General features: G+C 50.5%; 1 protein-coding gene across 2 annotated transcripts in view; it reads right to left on the bottom strand.

Annotated features, from left to right (window-relative positions):
* dnajc7 (DnaJ (Hsp40) homolog, subfamily C, member 7) overlaps nucleotides 1-21,483 on the bottom strand; it is a 61,242-nt gene that overhangs the window by 1,018 nt on the left and 38,741 nt on the right. For both annotated transcript variants that reach the window (XM_043674943.2, XM_043674945.2), the window contains exons 12-13: nucleotides 893-1,045; nucleotides 57-119 (exon numbers count right to left, since the gene is read on the bottom strand). In XM_043674943.2, coding sequence (XP_043530878.2) covers nucleotides 57-119; nucleotides 893-1,045 — 216 coding nt within the window. The remainder of the gene's footprint in view (nucleotides 1-56; nucleotides 120-892; nucleotides 1,046-21,483) is intronic.

A 21,483-nucleotide genomic window follows, 5' to 3' on the forward strand; every position in this document is an offset into this window, starting at 1 on the left:
AAGCACACGATTACACATCTTGTGTTTATCAAACGCTCCAAAAACCTAAAACCCACCTTCAAAACTGAAGCCACCCGGACTACCGAAAAATGCCTTGAAAATATTATTAGCATCGAAATCTGTAACAAAAGAAAAATAACAATTAACAAAGTAATTAAAACATCAATTTGTAGGAAAAGCAAACTACACTTATTTTGCAAGTTTTCACTTTGACTGATTCTGACCCGAAATAGAGTCAGACTCATACAGCACAGGAACAGAGCCTTCGCTCCAACCAGTCCATGCTGATCAAAATCCCAAACTAAATTAGTACCATCTGCCTGTGCTTGGCCCATATACTTATCTAAACGTCTTTTAAATGTTGTAACTATCCACATCCCCCACTCCTTCTGGAAGTTTATTCCACACACGAACCACTTGTAAAAAAAACTGCCCCTTGTATCTTTTTTAAATCTTCCTCCTGATTTCTGATTTAAGCACATAGGACACTTAAGGCAGCCCACATATGAGCACGAGCGCTTCAGGAACCAAATCTGCCTATTATACCACAGTTGAAAATAAAACAGAATGCTTTACTGTAATCATGGGCTCCGCACAGGGTGAGCCAGCCTGAGGGGCAACTGGGTGAATGCAAGAAGCTATTTCTTGTGACCCTGACAGTCTTGATTTAGCTGCAGCTGAGTACTGCAAACAGCCACTCAAATGAGCCCTTGTGGTAAAGATCTCAGACAGATCCTTCATGCCCCAAGTCATCAGCTTACAATAGAAGTAGAATCTTGAATAGAAGTAGAAATTTGCAGATTGAAAACCTGAGTAGGATACGACGTTCAAAGCTGTAGAAAAATGTTGCTGGCTAAAGCACTGAATGTGAGGCAGTTTTATCAGCACTTACCACCAGAGTTCATGCCATCATCGTCCAAATCTTGACCACTGTCATAACGTGCTTTCTTTTTTGGATCCGAGAGGATACTAAAAGCTTCTCCAACTTCTTTAAATTTCTTTTCTTCTTCCTTCTGTACCTCTGGACTGGCACTACTATGTCGATCTGTGCAGAAAGGTAAAGTGATCAGTTAGCAGCCAAGTGTGTTTCTTGTTGCAATTGTACTTCCAAATTTTCAAATGCACAACCTTTATATAGGCACAGGGGTCACTGGACAGTTAGGTATATAATCAGTTATAATTCATGGAAGTACACAGAGGATCTCTAATTTATGACCTTCTGATTTATGAGCATGATCCCATTCAGTAGTTTAATTTTAAACACCTGACATACTTCCTGCCCTTATGAACAAACTACTTCACAGTGTCCTGCATTGTGTTTTGACTTGCATACGAATTGGCTTGCAAACTAACTCCGAAATTGAACCTACTTGCAACCTGGGGACTGCCTGTACACAGGGTATTTAAGAAGGTACGACTGGACGCTGCCTAAACACAGGGTATTTATGAAGGTACGGCCGGGGACTGCCTGTACACAGGGTATTTATGAAGGTACGGCCGGGGACTGCCTGTACACAGGGTATTTATGAAGGTACGGCTGGGGTCTGCTTGTATACAAGGTATTTATGAAGGTAGGGCCGGGACTGCCTGTCTTTATGAAGGCATGGCTGGGGTCTGCCTGTACACAGGGTACGTATGAAGGTACATTCGGGGACTACATGTACACGGTATTTATCAACATACAGCTGGGGACAGACTATATACAGGGTATTTATCAAAGTACAGCTGGGGACTGCCTGTACACAGGGAATTTATAAAGGCACAGCTGGGGACTGCATGTAAACAGGGATTTATGAATGTATAGCCGGGGAGTGCCTGTATACAGGGTATTTATGAAGGTACGGCTGGAGATTGCCTGTATATTTATGAAGGCATGGCTTGGGACTGCCTGTATATTTAATCAAGGCATGGCTGGGAACTCCTGTACACAGGGTATTTATGCAGGCACGTCCGGGGACTGCCTGTATACAGGGTATTTATGCAGGCACGGCGGGGACTGCCTGTACACAGGGTATTTATGAAGGCACGGCCGGGGACTGCTTGTACGCAGGGTATTTATGAAGGCTTGTCTGGGAACGGGCTGTATACTGGGTATTTATGAAGGCACGGCCGGGGACTGCTTGTACGCAGGGTATTTATGAAGGCAGGGTCAGGGACAGCCTGTACACAGTGTATTTGTGAAGGCGCGGCCGAGAACTGCCTGTACACAGGGTATTTATGCAGGTACGGCCAGGGACTGACTGTACACAGGGTATTTATGAAGGAGCGGCTGGCAACTGCCTGTACACAGGATATTTATGAAGGCACGGCCGGGGATTGCCAGTACACAGGATATTTGTGAAGGCACGTCTGGGGATGGCGTGTATACAGGGTATTTATGAAGGCACGGCTGGGGACGGCGTGTATACAGGGTATTTATGAAGGCACGGCTGGGGACGGCGTGTATACAGGGTATTTATGAAGGCACGGCTGGGGACGGCGTGTATACAGGGTATTTATGAAGGCACGGCTGGGGACTGCTCGTATATTTATGAATGCATGGCTGGGGACTGCCTGTACACAGGGTATTTATGAAGATATGGCCGGGGACTGCCTGTACACAGGGTATTTATGAAGGCATGTCTGGGGACTGCCTGCACATAGGGTATTTATGAAGGCATGTCTGGGGACTGCCTGTACATAGGGTATTTATGAAGGTGAGGCTGGGGACTGCCTGTTCCCAGGGTATTTATGAAGGAGTGGATGGGGACTGCGTGTACACAAGGTATTTATGAATGCAAGGCTGGGGACTGTACAAAGGGTATTTATGAAGGTACGGCCAGGGACTGCCTGTACACAGGGTATTTATGAAGGCACGGCTGGGAACGGCCTGAATACAGGGTATTAATGAAGGTACAGTTGGGGACTGCCTGTATATTTATGAAGGCACGGCTGAGGACTGCCTGTACACAGCGTATTTATGAAGGCACAGCAGGGGACTGCCTGTATACAGTGTATGAAAGCATGGCTGGGGACTGCCTGTATATTTTTGAAGGCACGGCTGGGGACTGCCTGTACACAGGGTACTTATGAAGGTACAGCTGGGGGCACTCTGTACATTTATGAAGGCACGGCTGGAGAATGTCTGTATACAGGATATTTATGAAGGTACGGCCGGGGACTGCCTGTACACAGGGTATTTATGAAGGTACAGCCGGAGACTGCTTGTACACAGGGTATTTATAAAGGCACGGCTAGGGTCTGCTGGTACACAGGGAATTTATGAAGGAGCGGCTTGGGACTGCCTGTATACAGTGTATTTATGAAAGCATGGCTGGGGACTGCCTGTATATTTATGAAGGCACAGCCGGGGACTGCCTGTACACAGGGTATTTATGAAGGAACGGCTGGGGACTGCCTATATACAGGGTATTTATGAAGGAGCGGCTGGGGACTGCATGTACACAGGGTATTTATGAAGGCACAGCCGGGGACTGCCTGTACACAGGGTATTTATGAGGGAGCGGATGGGGACTGCCTATACACAGGGTATTTATGAAGGCATGGCTGGGGACTGCCTATATACAGTGTATTTATGAAAGCATGGCTGAGGACTGCCGGTATATTTATGAAGGCACGGCTGCGGACTGCCTGTATACTTATGAAGGCACGGCTGGGGACTGCCTGTACACAGCGTATTTATGAAGGCACAGCCGGGGACTGCCTGTACACAGGGTATTTACGAAGGAGCGGCTGGGGACTGCCGAAACATAGGGTATTTATGAAGGAGCGGCTGGGGACTGCCTGTATATTTATGAAGGCACGGCTGGGGACTGCCTGTATACAGTGTATTTATGAAAGCATGTCTGGGGACTGCCTGTACACAGGGAATTTATAAATGCATGGCTGGGGACTGCCTGTACACAGGGTATTTATGAAGGCACAGCCGGGGACTGCCTGTATACAGTATATTTATGAAAGCATGGCTGGGGACTGCCTTTACACAGGGTATTTATAAATGCATGGCCGGGGACAGCCTGTACACAGGGTATTTATGAAGGCATAGCCAGACACAGCCAGTACACAGGGTATTTATGAAGGCACAGCTGGTGGCAGTCTGTACATTTATGAAGGCACGGCTTAGGAGTGTCTGTATACAGGATATTTATGAAGGTAGGGCCGGGGACTGCCTGTATATTTATAAAGGTACAGCTGTGGACTGCCTGCATATGTGTGGAGGCACTGCTGGGGACTGCCTGTATACTTATGAAGGCACGTCTGGGGACGGCGTGTATACAGGGTATTTATGAAGGCACATCTGGGGACGGCGTGTATACAGGGTATTTATGAAGGCATGGCCGCGGACTGCGTGTATATTTATGAAGGCACGGCTGGGGACTGCCTGTACACAGGGTATTTATGCAGGCACGGCCAGGGACAGCCTGTACACAGGGTATTTGTGAAGGCACTCCTGGGGACGGCGTGTATACAGGGTATTTATGAAGGCACAGCTGGGGACTGTCTGTATACTTATGAAGGCACGGCTGGGGAATGCTTGTACACAGGGTATTTATGAAGGAGCGGCCGGGGACTGCCTGTACACAGGGTATTTAGGAATGCACGGCTGAGGACTGCCTGTACACATGGTATTTATAAAGGCAGGGCCAGGGTCTGCTGCTACACAGTATACTTATAAAGGAACGTCTGGGGACTGCCTGTACACAAGGTATTTATGAAGTAGTGGCTGGGGATTGCCTGTATACAGTGTATTTATGAAAGCATGGCTGTGGACTGCCTGTATATTTATGAAGGCAAGGCTGGGGACTGCCTGTATACAGGATATTTATGAAGGCACGGCCGTGGACTGCGTGTACACAGGGTATTTATGAAGATCCGTCTGGGGACGGCTGTATACAGGGTATTTATGAAGGCACGGCTGGGGACTGCTTGTATATGTATGAAGGCACGTCTGGGGACTGCCTGTATACCGGGTATTTACGAAGGCATGGCTGGGGACTGCCTGTACACAGGGTATTTATGAAGGAGTGGCCGGGGACTGCCTGTACACAGGGTATTTATGAAGGCACAGCCTGGGACTGCCTGAACATAGGGTATTTATGCAGGCACGGCGCGGACTGCCTGTACACAGGGTATTTATGAAGGCACGGCCGGGGACTGCCAGTACACAGGGTATTTATGAAGGCACAGCCTGGGACTGCCTGAACATAGGGTATTTGTGAAGGAGTGGATGGGGACAACCTGTACACAGGGTATTTATAAATGAGTGGCTGGGGACTGCCTGTACACACGGTATTTATGAAGGTACGGCTGGGGACTGCCTGTACACAGGGTATTTATGAAGGCATGGCTGGAGACTGTCTGTACACAGGGTATTTATGAATGCACGTCTGGGGATGGCCTGAATACACGGTACTTATGAAGGCATGGCCGGGGACTGCCTGTAGACAGGGTATTTACATAGGCACGGCCGGAGACAGCCAGTACACAGGGTATTTATGAAGGCATGTCTGGGGACTGTCTGGACACAGGGTATTTATGAAGGCATGTCTGGGGACTGCCTGTACACAGGGTATTTATGAAGGCATGTCTGGGGACTGTCTGTATACAGGGTATTTACGAAGGAGAAGCTGGGGACTGCCTGTACCCAGGGTATTTATGAAGGAGCGGCTGGGGACTGCGTGCACACAGGGTATTTATGAATGCACGGCTGGGGACTGTCTATACAAAGGGTATTTATGAAGGCACGGCTGGGGACGGCCTGAAGACAGGGTATTAATGAAGGTACAGCGGGGGACTGCCTGTATATTTAGGAAGGCACGGCTGGAACCTGCCTGTACACAGTGTATTTATGAAGGCACAGCCGGGGACTGCCTGTATACAGTGTATTTATAAGTGCATGCTGGGGACTGCCTGTACACAGGATATTTATGAAGGTACGGCTGGGGTCTGCCTGTATACTTATGAAGGCATGGCCGGGGACAGCCTGTACACAAGGTATTTATGAAGGCACAGCTGGCGACTGCTTGTATATTTATAAAGGCACGGCTGGGGACTGCCTGTACACAGGGTACTTATGAAGGTACAGCCGGGGGCTGCGTGTACACAGGGTATTTATGAAGGAGCGGCTGGGGACTGCCTGCACACAGGGTATGTATAAATGCATGGCTGGGGACTGCCTGTACACAGGGTATTTATGAAGGCACAGCTGGCGAATGCCTGTATATTTATAAAGATACGGCTGGGGACTGCCTGTACACAGGGTACTTATGAAGGTACAGCCGGGGGCTGGCTGTACACAGGGTATTTATGAAGGCACAGCTGGGGGCAGTCTGTACATTTATGAAGGCACGGCTGGGGATTGTCTGTGTACAGGATATTTATGAAGGTACGGCTGGGTACTGCCTGTATATTTATAAAGGTACAGCTGTGGACTAGCCTGTACACAGGGTATTTATGAAGGTACAGCCGGTGACTGCCTGTACACAGGGTATTTATGAAGGAGCGGCTGGGGACAGCCTATACACCGGGTATTTATGAAGGCACAGCTGGGGGCAGTCTGTACATTTATGAAGGCACGGCTGGGTATTGTCTGTATACAGGATATTTATGAAGGTACAGCTGGGGACTGCCTATACACAGGGTATTTATGAAGGCACGGTCAGGGTCTGCTGGTACACAGGGTATTTATGAAGTAGCAGCTGGGGACTGCCTATATACAGTGTATTTATGAAAGCATGGCTGGGGACTGCCGGTATATTTATGAAGGCACGGCTGCGGACTGCCTGTATACTTATGAAGGCACGGCTGGGGACTGCCTGTACACAGCGTATTTATGAAGGCACAGCCGGGGACTGCCTGTACACAGGGTATTTACGAAGGAGCAGCTGGGGACTGCCGAAACATAGGGTATTTATGAAGGAGCGGCTGGGGACTGCCTGTATATTTATGAAGACACGGCTGGGGACTGCCTGTACACAGGGTATTTATGAAGGCACAGCCGGGAACTGCCTGTATACAGTGTATTTATGAAAGCATGTCTGGGGACTGCCTGTACACAGGGAATTTATAAATGCATGGCTGGGGACTGCCTGTACACAGGGTATTTATGAAGGTACGGCTGGGGTCTGCCTGTATACAGTGTATTTATGAAAGCATGTCTGGGGACTGCCTGTATATTTATGAAGGCATGGCCGGGGACAGCCTGTACACAGGGTATTTATGAAGGCACAGCTGGGGATTGTCTGTATACAGCATATTTATTAAGGTACGGCCGGGGACTGCCTGTATATTTATAAAGGTACAGCTGTGGAATGCCTGTAAACAGGGTATTTATGAAGGTACGGCCCGGTACTGCCTGTATAAAGAGCATTTATAAAGGCACGGCCAGAGTCCGCCAGTACACAGGTTACATATAAAGGCACATCTAGGGACGGCCTGTACACAAGGTATTTATGAAGGAGCGTCTGGGGACTGCCGGTACACAGGGTATGTATAAATGCATGGCTGGGGACTGCCAATACACAGGGTATTTATGAAGGCACAGCTGGGGACTGCCTGTATACTTATGAATGCATGGCTGGGGCTGCCTGTTCTCAGGGTATTTATGAAGGCACGTCTGGGGACGGCCTGTATACAGGGTACTTATGAAGGTACAGCCGGCACAGCCTGTCTATGTGTGGAGGCACGGCCGGGGACTGCGTGTATATTTATGAAGGCACGGCTGGGGACTGCCTGTACACAGGATATTTATGAAGGCTCGGCCGGGCACTGCGTGTACACAGGATATTTATGAAGGCTCGGCCGGGCACTGCGTGTACACAGGGTATTTATGAAGGCACGTCTGGGGACGGCTGTATACAGGGTATTTATGAAGGCACGGCTGGGGACTGCCTGTACACAGGGTATTTATGAAGGCAGGGCCGGGGATTGCCTGTACACAGGGTATTTATGCAGGCACAGCCAGGGACTGCCTGAACATAGGGTATTTATACAGGCACGGCATGGACTGCCTGGACACAGGGTATTTATGAAGGCATGTCTGGGGACGGCTGTATACAGGGTATTTACGAAGGCACGGCCGGGGACTGCCTGTACACAGGGTATTCATGAAGGCACAGCCGGGGACTGACTGGACACAGGGTATTTATGAAGAAGCGGCTGGCGAATGCCTGTACTCAGGATATTTATGAAGGCACGGCCGGGGATTGCCTGTACACGGTATTTGTGAAGGCACATCTGGGGATGGCGTGTATACAGGGTATTTACGAAGGCACAGCTGGGGACTGCTCGTATATTTATGAATGCACGGCTGGGGACTGCCTGTACACTTGGTATTTATGAAGGCACGGCTGCCGACTGCTTGTATATTTATGAATGCATGGCTGGGGCTGCCTGTACACAGGGTATTTATGAAGGCACGTCTGGGGACGGCCTGTATACAGGGTACTTATGAAGGTACAGCCGGGCACAACCTGTCTATGTGTGGAGGCACGGCCGGGGACTGCGTGTATATTTATGAAGGCACGGCTGGGGACTGCCTGGACACAGGATATTTATGAAGGCTCGGCCGGGCACTGCGTGTACACAGGATATTTATGAAGGCTCGGCCAGGCACTGCGTGTACACAGGGTATTTATGAAGGCACGTCTGGGGACGGCTGTATACAGGGTATTTATGAAGGCACGGCTGGGGACTGCCTGTATATTTTTGAAGGCACGGCTGGGGACTGCCTGTATACAGGGTATTTACGAAGGCACGGCTGGGGACAGCCTGTATACTTATGAAGGCATGGCTGGGGACTACCTGTACACAGGGTATTTATGAAGGCAGGGCCGGGGATTGCCTGTACACAGGGTATTTATGGAGGAGTGGCCAGGGACTGCCTGTACACAGGGTATTTATGATGGAGCGGCTGGGGACTACCTGTACACAGGGTATTTATGAAGGCACAGCCAGGGACTGCCTGAACATAGGGTATTTATACAGGCACGGCAGGGACTGCCTGGACACAGGGTATTTATGAAGGCATGTCTGGGGACGGGCTGTATACAGGTTATTTATGAAGGCACGGCCGGGGACTGCCTGTACATAGGGTATTTATGAAGGCAGGGCGAGGGACTACCTGTACACAGTGTATTTGTGAAGGCGCGGTTGGTTACTGCCTGTACACGTATTTGTGAAGGCACATCTAGGGATGTCGTGTATACAGGGTATTTATGAAGGCACAGCTGGGGACTGCTCGTATATTTATGAATGCACCACTGGGGACTGCCTGTACACTGGGTATTTATGAAGGCATGGCTGGGGACTGCCTGTACACAGGGTATTTATGAAGGCACGTCTAGGGACGGCCTGAATACAGGGTATTTATGAAGATATGGCCGGGGACTGCCTGTAGACAGGGTATTTACATAGGCACGGCCGGAGACAGCCAGTACACAGGGTATTTATGAAGGCATGTCTGGGGACTGCCTGTACACAGGGTATTTAGGAAGGCATGTGTGGGGACGGCCTGAACACAGGGTATTTATGAAGGCATGTCTGGGGACGGCCTGTACATAGGGTATTTACGAAAGAGCGGATGGGGAACTGCCTGCACCCAGGGTATTTATGAAGGAGCGGCTGGGGACTGCGTGTACACAGGGTATTTATGAATAAACGGCTGGGGACTGCCTGTACACAGGGTATTTATGAAGGCATGTCTGGGGACAGCCTGAAGACAGGGTATTAATTAAGGTACAGCCGGGGACTGCCTATATATTTATGAAGGCACGGCTGGGGACTGCCCGTACACATATATTTATGAAGGCACTGCCGGGGACCGCCTGTATACAGTGTATTCATGAAAGCATGGCTGGGGGGTCTGCCTGTATATTTATGAAGGCATGGCTGGGGACTGCCTGAAGACAGGGTATTAATGAAGGTACAGCCGGGGACTGCCTGTATATTTATGAAGGCACGGCTGCGGACTGCCTGTATACATATATTTATGAAGGCACAGCCGGGGACTGCCTGTATACAGTGTATTTATGAAAGCATGGCTGGGGACTGCCTGTATATTTATGAAGGCACGGCCTGGGACTGCGTGTACACAGGGTATTTATGAAGGCACGGCTGGGGACTGCCTGTACACAGGGTACTTATGAAGGTACAGCCGAGGCCTGCCTATACACAGGGTATTTATGAATGCACAGCTGGGGGCAGTCTGTACATTTATGAAGGCACAGCTGGGGATTGTCTGTATACAGGATATTTATGAAGGTACGGCCGGGGACTGCCTGTATATTTATAAAGGTACAGCTGTGGACTGCCTGTACACAGGGTATTTATGAAGGTACAGCCGGGGACTGCCTGTACACAGGGTATTTATGAAGGAGCGGCTGGGGACTGCCTATATACAGTGTATTTACGAAGGCACGGCTGGGGACTGCCTGTACACAGCGTATTTATGAAGGCACAGCCGGGGACTGCCTGTACACAGCGTATTTATGAAGGAGCGGCTGGGGACTGCCTGTACTCAGCGTATTTATGAAGGCACAGCCGGAGACTGCCTGTACACAGGGTATTTACGAAGGAGCAGCTGGGGACTGCCGAAACATAGGGTATTTATGAAGGAGCGGCTGGGGACTGCCTGTATATTTATGAAGGCACGGCTGGGGACTGCCTGTACACAGGGTATTTATGAAGGCACAGCCGGGGACTGCCTGTACACAGGGTATTTATGAAGGAGCAGCTGGGGACTGCCGAAACATAGGGTATTTATGAAGGAGCGGCTGGGGACTGCCTGTATATTTATGAAGGCACGGCTGGGGACTGCCTGTACACAGGGTATTTATGAAGGCACAGCTGGGAACTGCCTGTATACAGTGTATTTATGAAAGCATGTCTGGGGACTGCCTATACACAGGGAATTTATAAATGCATGGCTGGGGACTGCCTGTACACAGGGTATTTATGAAGGTACGGCTGGGGTCTGCCTGTATACAGTGTATTTATGAAAGCACGGCTGGGGACTGCCTGTATATTTATGAAGGCATGGCCGGGGACAGCCTGTACACAGGGTATTTATGAAGGCACAGCTGGGGATTGTCTGTATACAGCATATTTATTAAGGTACGGCCGGGGACTGCCTGTATATTTATAAAGGTACAGCTGTGGAATGCCTGTAAACAGGGTATTTATGAAGGTACGGCCCGGTACTGCCTGTATAAAGAGCATTTATAAAGGCACGGCCAGAGTCCGCCAGTACACAGGTTACATATAAAGGCACATCTAGGGACGGCCTGTACACAAGGTATTTATGAAGGAGCGTCTGGGGACTGCCGGTACATAGGGTATGTATAAATGCATGGCTGGGGACTGCCAATACACAGGGTATTTATGAAGGCACAGCTGTGGACTGCCTGTAAACAGGGTATTTATGAAGGTACGGCCCGGTACTGCCTGTATAAAGAGCATTTATAAAGGCACGGCCAGAGTCCGCCAGTACACAGGTTACATATAAAGGCACATCTAGGGACGGCCTTTACACAAGGTATTTATGAAGGAGCGTCTGGGGACTGCCGGTACACAGGGTATGTATAAATGCATGGCTGGGGACTGCCAATACACAGGGTATTTATGAAGGCACAGCTGGGGACTGCCTGTATACAGGGTACTTATGAAGGTACAGCCGGCACAGCCTGTCTATGTGTGGAGGCACGGCCGGGGACTGCGTGTATATTTATGAAGGCACGGCTGGGGACTGCCTGTATACAGGATATTTATGAAGGCTCGGCCGGGCACTGTGTGTACACAGGATATTTATGAAGGCACGTCTGGGGACGGCTGTATATTTTTGAAGGCACGGCTGGGGACTGCCTCTATACAGGGTGTTTACGAAGGCATGGCTGGGGACAGCCTGTATACTTATGAAGGCATGGCTGGGGACTGCCTATACACAGGGTATTTATGAAGGCAGGGTCGGGGATTGCCTGTACACAGGGTATTTATGATGGAGCGGCTGGGGACTACCTGTACACAGGGTATTTATGAAGGCACAGCCAGGGACTGCCTGAACATAGGGTATTTATACAGGCACGACAGGGACTGCCTGGACACAGGGTATTTATGAAGGCATGTCTGGGGACGGGCTGTATACAGTTATTTATGAAGGCGCGGCCGGGGACTGCCTGTACACAGTGTATTTGTGAAGGCGCGGCTGGGGACTGCCTGTACACGTATTTGTGAAGGCACGTCTAGGGATGGCGTGTATACAGGGTATTTATGAAGGCACAGCTGGGGACTGCTCGTATATTTATGAATGCACCGCTGGGGACTGCCTGTACACAGGGTATTTATGAAGGCATGGCTGGGGACTGCTTGTATATTTATGAATGCATGGCTGGGGACTGCCTGTACACAGGGTATTTATGAATGCACGTCTAGGGACGGCCTGAATACAGGGTATTTATGAAGATATGGCCGGGGACTGCCTGTACACAGGGTATTTACATAGGCACGGCCGGAGACAGCCAGTACACAGGGTATTTAGGAAGGCATTTCTGGGGACGGCCTGAAAACAGGGTATTTATGAAGGCATGTCTGAGGACGGCCTGTACATAGGGTATTTACGAAGGAGCGGATGGGGAACTGCCTGCACCCAGGGTATTTATGAAGGAGCGGCTGGGGACTGCGTGTACACAGGGTATTTATGAATAAACGGCTGGGGACTGCCTGTACACAGGGTATTTATGAAGGCACGGCTGGGGACAGCCTGAAGACAGGGTATTAATTAAGGTACAGCCGGGGACTGCCTGTATATTTATGAAGGCACGGCTGGTGACTGCCCGTACACATATATTTATGAAGGCACAGCCGGGGACCGCCTGTATACAGTGTATTCATGAAAGCATGGCTGGGGGGTCTGCCTGTATATTTATGAAGGCATGGCTGGGGACTGCCTGTACACAGTGTATTTATGAAGGCACGGCTGGGGACTGCCTGAAGACAGGGTATTAATGAAGGTACAGCCGGGGACTGCCTGTATATTTATGAATGCACGGCTGCGGACTGCCTGTAGACATATATTTATGAAGGCACAGCCGGGGACTGCGTGTATACAGTGTATTTATGAAAGCACGGCTGGGGACTGCCTATATATTTATGAAGGCATGGCTGAGGACTGCATGTACACCGCGTATTTATGAAGGCACAGCCAGGGACTGCCTGTATACAGTGTATTTATGAAAGCATGGCTGGGGACTGCCTGTATATTTATGAAGGCACGGCTGGGGACTGCGTGTACACAGGGTATTTATGAAGGTACAGCCGGGGCCTGCCTATACACAGGGTATTTATGAATGCACAGCTGGGGGCAGTCTGTACATTTATGAAGGCACAGCTGGGGATTGTCTGTATACAGGATATTTATGAAGGTACAGCCGGGGACTGCCTGTACACAGGGTATTTATGAAGTAGCGGCTGGGGACTGCCTATATACAGTGTATTTATGAAAGCATGGCTGGGGACTGCCGGTATATTTATGAAGGCACGGCTGTGGACTGCCTGTATACTTATGAAGGCACGGCTGGGGACTGCCTGTACACAGCGTATTTATGAAGGCACAGCCGGGGACTGCCTGTACACAGGGTATTTACGAAGGAGCGGCTGGGGACTGCCGAAACATAGGGTATTTATGAAGTAGCGGCTGGGGACTGCCGAAACATAGGGTATTTATGAAGGAGCGGCTGGGGACTGCCTGTATATTTATGAAGGCACGGCTGGGGACTGCCTGTATATTTATGAAGGCACGGCTGGGGACTGCCTGTATACAGTGTATTTATGAAAGCATTTCTGGGGACTGCCTGTACACAGGGAATTTATAAATGCATGGCTGGGGACTGCCTGTACACTGGGTATTTATGAAGGTACGGCTGGGGTCTGCCTGTTTTCAGTGTATTTATGAAAGCATGGCCGGGGACAGCCTGTACACAGGGTATTTATGAAGGCACGGCTGGGGATTGTCTGTATACAGCATATTTATTAAGGTACGGCCGGGGACTGCCTGAATATTTATTAAGGTACAGCTGTGGACTGCCTGTACACAGGGTATTTATGAAGGTACAGCCCGGTACTGCCTGTATAAAGAGCATTTATAAAGGCACGGCCAGAGTCTGCCGGTACACACGTTTCATATAAAGGCACATCTAGGGACGGCCTGTACACAAGGTATTTATGAAGGAGCGTCTGGGGACTGCCTGTACACAGGGTATGTATAAATGCATGGCTGGTCCTGCCTGTACACAGGGTATTTATGAAGGCACGTCTGGGGACGGCCTGTATACAGGGTACTTATGAAGGTACAGCCGGCACAGCCTGTCTATGTGTGGAGGCACGGCCAGGGACTGCGTGTATATTTATGAAGGCACGGCTGGGGACTGCCTGTACACAGGATATTTATGAAGTCTCGGCCGGGCACTGCGTGTACACAGGGTATTTATGAAGGCATGTCTGGGGACGGCTGTAGACAGGGTATTTATGAAGGCACAGCTGGGGACTGCCTGTATATTTTTGAAGGCACAGCTGGGGACTGCCTGTATATTTTTGAAGGCACGGCTGGGGACTGCCTGTATACTTATGAAGGCATGGCTGGGGACTGCCTGTACACAGGGTATTTATGAAGGCAGGGCCAGGGATTGCCTGTACACAGGGTATTTATGGAGGAGAGGCCGGGGACTGCCTGTACACAGGGTATTTATGATGGAGCAGCTGGGGACTACCTGTACACAGGGTATTTATGAAGGCACAGCCAGGGACTGCCTGAACATCGGGTATTTATACAGGCACGGCATGGACTGCCTGGACACAGGGTATTTATGAAGGCATGTCTGGGGACGGGCTGTATACAGGGTATTTATAAAGAAGCGGCTGGCGACTGCCTGTACACAGGATATTTATGAAGACACGGCCGGGGATTGGCTGTACACGGTATTTGTGAAGGCACGTCTGGGGATGGCGTGTATACAGGGTATTTATGAAGGCACAGCTGGGGACTGCTCGTATATTTATGAATGCATGGCTGGGGCTGCCTGTACACAGGGTATTTATGAAGGCACGTCTGGGGACGGCCTGTATACAGGGTCCTTATGAAGGTACAGCCGGGCGCAGCCTGTCTATGTGTGGAGGCACGGCCGGGGACTGCGTGTATATTTATGAAGGCACGGCTGGGGACTGCCTGTACACAGGATATTTATGAAGGCTCGGCCGGGCACTGCATGTAGACAGGATATTTATGAATGCTCAGCCGGGCACTGCGTGTACACAGGGTATTTATGAAGGCACGTCTGGGGACGGCTGTATACAGGATATTTATGAAGGCACGGCTGGGGATTGCCTCTATACAGGGTATTTATGAAGGCACGGCTGGGGACAGCCTGTATACTTATGAAGGCATGGCTGGGGACTGCCTGTACACAGGGTATTTATGAAGGCATGGCCGGGGATTGCCTGTACACAGGTTATTTATGATGGAGCAGCTGGGGACTACCTGTGCACAGGGTATTTATGAAGGCACAGCCAGGGACTGCCTGAACATAGGGTATTTATACAGGCACGGCAGGGACTGCCTGGACACAGGGTATTTATGAAGTCATGTCTGGGGACGGGCTGTATACAGGTTATCTATGAAGGCACGGCCGTGGACTGCCTGTACATAGGGTATTTATGAAGGCAGGGCCAGGGACTACCTGTACACAGTGTATTTGTGAAGGCGCGGCTGGGGACTGCCTGTACACAGGATATTTATGCAGGTATGGCCAGGGACTGACTGTACACAGGGTATTTATGAAGAAGCGGCTGGCGACTGCCTGTACACAGGATATTTATGAAGGCACGGCCGGGGATTGCCTGTGCACGTATTTGTGAAGGCACGTCTAGGGATGGCGTGTATACAGGGTAATTGTGAAGGCACAGCTGGGGACTGCTCGTATATTTATGAATTTATGAATTCACCGCAGGGGACTGCCTCTACACTGGGTATTTATGAAGGCATGGCTGGGGACTGCTTGTATATTTATGAATGCATGGCTGGGGACTGCCTGTCCACAGGGTATTTATGAAGGCACGTCTAGGGACGGCCTGAATACAGGGTATTTATGAAGGCATGTCTGGGGACTGCCTGTACACAGGGTATTTAGGAAGGCATGTGTGGGGACGGCCTGAACACAGGGTATTTATGAAGGCATGTCTGAGGACGGCCTGTACATAGGGTATTTACGAAGGAGCAGATGGGGAACTGCCTGTACCCAGGGTATTTATGAAGGAGCGGCTGGGGACTGCGTGTACACAGGGTATTTATGAATAAACGGCTGGGGACTGCCTGTACACAGGGTATTTATGAAGGCACGGCTGGGGACAGCCTGAAGACAGGGTATTAATTAAGGTACAGCCGGGGACAGCCTGTATATTTATGAAGGCACGGCTGGGGACTGCCCGTACACATATATTTATGAAGGCACAGCCGGGGACCGCCTGTATACAGTGTATTCATGAAAGCATGGCTGGGGGGGTCTGCCTGTATATTTATGAATAAACGGCTGGGGACTGCCTGTACAAAGGGTATTTATGCAGGCACGGCTGGGGATTGCCTGTATACAGTGTATTTATGAAAGCATGTCTGGGGACTGCCTGTACACAGGGAATTTATAAATGTGTGGAGGCACAGCCGGGGACTGCGTGTATATTTATGAAGGCACGGCTGGGGACTGCCTGTACACAGGATATTTATGAAGGCTCGGCCGGGCACTGTGTGTACACAGGGTATTTATGAAGGCACGTCTGGGGACGGCTGTATACAGGGTATTTATGAAGGCACAGCTGGGGACTGCCTGTATATTTTTGAAGGCACGGCTGGGGACTGCCTCTATACAGGGTATTTACGAAGGCACGGCTGGGGACAGCCTGTATACTTATGATGGCATGGCTGGGGACTGCCTGTACACAGGGTATTTATGAAGGCAGGGCCGGGGATTGCCTGCACACAGGGTATTTATGGAGGAGTGGCCGGGGACTGCCTGTACACAGGGTATTTATGATGGAGCGGCTGGGGACTACCTGTACACAGGGTATTTATGAAGGCACAGCCAGGGACTGCCTGAACATAGGGTATTTATACAGGCACGGCATGGACTGCCTGGACACAGGGTATTTATGAAGGCATGTCTGGGGACGGGCTGTATACAGGGTATTTATGAAGGCACGGCCGGGGACTGCCTGTACACAGGGTACTTATGAAGGCATGGCCGGGGACTGACTGTATACAGTGTATTTATGAAGAAGCGGCTGGGGTCTGCCTGTATACAGTGTATTTATGAAGGCATGGCCGGGGACAGCCTGTACACAGGGTATTTATGAAGGCACAGCTGGGGGCAGTCTGTACATTTATGAAGGCACGGCTGGGGATTGTCTGTACACAGGGTTATTATGAAGGCACAGCTGGGGGCAGTCTGTACATTTATGAAGGTACGGCTGGGGGTTGTCTGTATACAGGATATTTATGAAGATATGGCCGGGGACTGCCTGTACACAGTGTATTTATGTAAGTACAGCCGGCGACTGCCTGTATATGTGTGGAGGCACGGCTGGGGACTGCCTGTATACTTATGAAGGCACGTCTGGGGACGGCATGTATACAGCGTATTTATGAAGGCACGGCCGGGGACTGCATGTATATTTATGAAGGCACGGCTGGGGACTGCCTGTAGACAGGGTATTTATGCAGGCACGGCTAGGGACTGCCTGTACACATGGTATTTGTGAAGTCACATCTGGGGACGGCGTGTATACAGGGTATTTATGAAGGCACTGCTGGGGATTGCTTGTACACAGGGGATTTATGATGGAGCGGCTGTGGACTGCCTGTACACAGGGTATTTATAAAGGCACGGCCAGTGTCTGCGGTACTTAGACAGGAACGTCTGGGGACTGCCTGTACACAGGGTATTTACGAAGGTACAGCTGTGGTCTGCCTGTATATTTATGAAGGCATGGTCAGGGACAGCCTGTCCACAGGGTATTTATGGAGGCGCAGCCAGGGATTGCCTGTTCACAGGGTATTTATGAAGGCACGCCAGGGGACTGCCTGTATATTTATGAAGGCACGGCCGGGGACAGCCTATACACAGGTTGTTTATGAAGGCATGCTTGGGGACTGCCTGTACACAGGGTATTTATGAAGGTACTGCCGGGGACTGCCTGTATATTTTTCAAGGTACAGGTAGGGACTGCCTGTACACAGGGTATTTATGAGGGCACGGCCGGGGACAGCCTGTACACAGGGTATTTATGAAGTAGCAGCTGGGGACAGCCTGTACGCAGGGGATTTATGAATGCACGGCTGGGGACTGCCTGTACATAGGGTATTTATGAAGGCACGGCCGGTGACTGCCTGCATATTTATGAAGGCACGGCTGTGGACTACCTGTATACTTATGAAGGCACGGCTGGGGACTGCCTGTCCACAGGGTTTTTATGAAGGCACATCTGGGGACGGCCTGTATACAGGGTATTTATGATGGCTCGGTCGGGCACTGCGTGTACACAGGGTACTTATGAAGGCACGGCTGGGGACTGCCTGTATATTTTTGAAGGCACGGCTGGGGACGGCTGTATACAGGGTATTTACGAAGGCACAGCTGGGGACAGCCTGTATACTTATGAAGGCATGGCTGGGGACTGCCTGTACACAGGGTATTTATGAAGGCAGGACTGGGGATTGCCTGTACACAGGGTATTTATGGAGGAGTGGCCGGGGACTGCCTGTACACAGGGTATTTATGATGGAGCGGCTGGGGACTACCTGTACACAGGGTATTTATGAAGGCACAGCCAGGGACTGCCTGAACATAGGGTATTTATACAGGCACGGCAGGGACTGCCTGGACACAGGGTATTTATGAAGGCATGTCTGGGGACGGGCTGTATACAGGGTATTTATGAAGGCATGGCCGGGGACTGCCTGTACACAGGGTATTTATGAAGGCAAGGCTGGGGACTGCCTGTACACAGGATATTTATGAAGGCACGGCCGGTGACTGCCTGCATATTTATGAATGCACGGCTGGGGACTGCCTGTATACAGGGTTTTTACGAAGGCACGGCTGTGGACAGCCTGTATACTTATGAAGGCACGGTTGGGGAGTGGCTGTATACAGGGTATTTATGAAGGCACGTCTGGGGACGGCCTGTATACAGGGTACTTTTGAAGGTACAGCCGGGGACAGCCTGTATATGTGTGGAGGCACGGCCGGGGACTGCCTGTATATTTATGAAGGCACGGCTGGTGACTGCCTGGACACAGGTTATTTATGAAGGCTCGGCCGGGCACTGCGTGTACACAGGATATTTATGAAGGCACGTCTGGGGACGGCTGTATACAGGGTATTTATGAAGGCATGGCTGGGGACTGCCTGTATATTTTTGAAGGCACGGCTGGGGACTGCCTTTATACAGGGTATTTACGAAGGCACAGCTGGGGACAACCTGTAAATTTATGAAGGCATGGCTGGGGACTGCCTGTACACAGGGTATTTTGAAGGCAGGACCGGGGATTGCCTGTTCACAGGGTATTTATGAAGGCAGGACCGGGGATTGCCTGTACACAGGGTATTTATGGAGGAGTGGCCGGGGACTGCCTGTACACAGGGTATTTATGATGGAGCGGCTGGGGACTACCTGTACACAGGGTATTTATGAAGGCACAGCCAGGGACTGCCTGAACATAGGGTATTTATACAGGCACGGCAGGGACTGCCTGGACACAGGGTATTTATGAAGGCATGTCTGGGCACGGGCTGTATACAGGGTATTTATGAAGGCACGGCCGGGGACTGCCTGTACACAGGGTATTTATGAAGACAGGGCCAGGGACAATCTGTACACAGTGTATTTGTGAAGGAGTGGATGGGGACAACCTGTACACAGGGTATTTATAAAGGAGCGGCTGGGGAGTGCCTGTACACAGGGTATTTATGCAGGTACGGCCAGGGACTAACTGTACACAGGGTATTTATGAAGCAGCGGCTGGCGACTGCCTGTACACTGGATATTTATGAAGGTACGGCCGGGGACGACGTGTATACAGGGTATTTATGGAGGCACAGCTGGGGACTGCTCGTATATTTATGAATGCACGTCTAGGGACGGCCTGAATACAGGGTATTTATGAAGGCATGGCAGGGGACTGCCTGTAGACAGGCTATTTATGAAGATACGGCCGGGGACTGCCTGTACACTGGGTATTTATGAAGGCACGGCTGCGGACTGCCTGTATACATATATTTATGAAGGCACAGCCGAGGACTGCGTGTATACAGTGTATTTATGAAAGCACGGCTGGGGACTGCCTGTGTATTTATGAAGGTCCGGCTGGGGACTGCCTGTACACAGGGTATTTATGAAGGCACGGCTGGGGACTGCCTATACACAGGGTACTTATGAAGGCACAGCTGGCGGCAGTCTGTACATTTATGAAGGCACGGCTGGGGATTGTCTGTATACAGGATATTTATGAAGGTACGGTCAGGGACTGCCTGTATATTTATAAAGGTACAGCTGTGGACTAGCCTGTACACAGGGTATTTATGAAGGTACAGCCCGGGACTGCCTGTACACAGGGTATTTATAAAGGCACGGCCAGGGTCTGCCGGTACACAGGGTATTTATGAAGGAGCAGCTTGTGACTGCCTGTACGCAGTGTATTTATGAAAGCATGGCTGGGGACTGCCTGTATAATTATGAAGGCACGGCCGCGGACTGCCTGTATACGTATGAAGGCACGGCTGGGGACTGTCTGTACACAGCGTATTTATGAAGGCACAGCCGGGGACTGCCTGTACACAGCGTATTTGTGAAGGAGCGGCTGGGGCCTGCCTATACACAGGGTATTTATGAAGGCACGGCTGGGGACTGCCTTTTCACATGGTATTAATGAAGGCACGGCTAGGGACTGCCTGTACACAGGGTATTAATGAAGGCACAGCCGGGGACTGCCTGTATATTTATGAAGGCATGGCCGGGGACCGCCTGTACACAGGGCATTTATGAAGGCGCTGCCAGAGACAGCCTGTACACAGGGTATTTATGAAGGTACGGCCGGGGACTGCCTGTACACAGTGTATTTATGTAGGTACAGCCGGGGACTGCCCGTATACTTATGAAGGCGTGTATACAGCGTATTTATGAAGGCACGGCCGGGGACTGAGTGTATATTTATGAAGGCACGGCTGGGGACTGCCTGTACACAGGGTATTTATGCAGGCACGGCTAGGGACTGCCTGTACACATGGTATTTGTGAAGTCACATCTAGGACGGCGTGTATACAGGGTATTTATGAAGGAGCGGCCGGGGACTGCCTGTACACAGGGTATTTATAAATGCACGGCCAGGGTCTGCGGCTATAAAGGCACGGCCAGTGTCTGTGGTACTTAGACAGGAACGTCTGGGGA

This window comes from Chiloscyllium plagiosum, unplaced genomic scaffold (assembly GCF_037043375.1).
Source record: "Chiloscyllium plagiosum isolate Xiang-an unplaced genomic scaffold, Cpla_swu_hap1 HiC_scaffold_32, whole genome shotgun sequence".
Taxonomy (NCBI): domain Eukaryota; kingdom Metazoa; phylum Chordata; class Chondrichthyes; order Orectolobiformes; family Hemiscylliidae; genus Chiloscyllium; species Chiloscyllium plagiosum.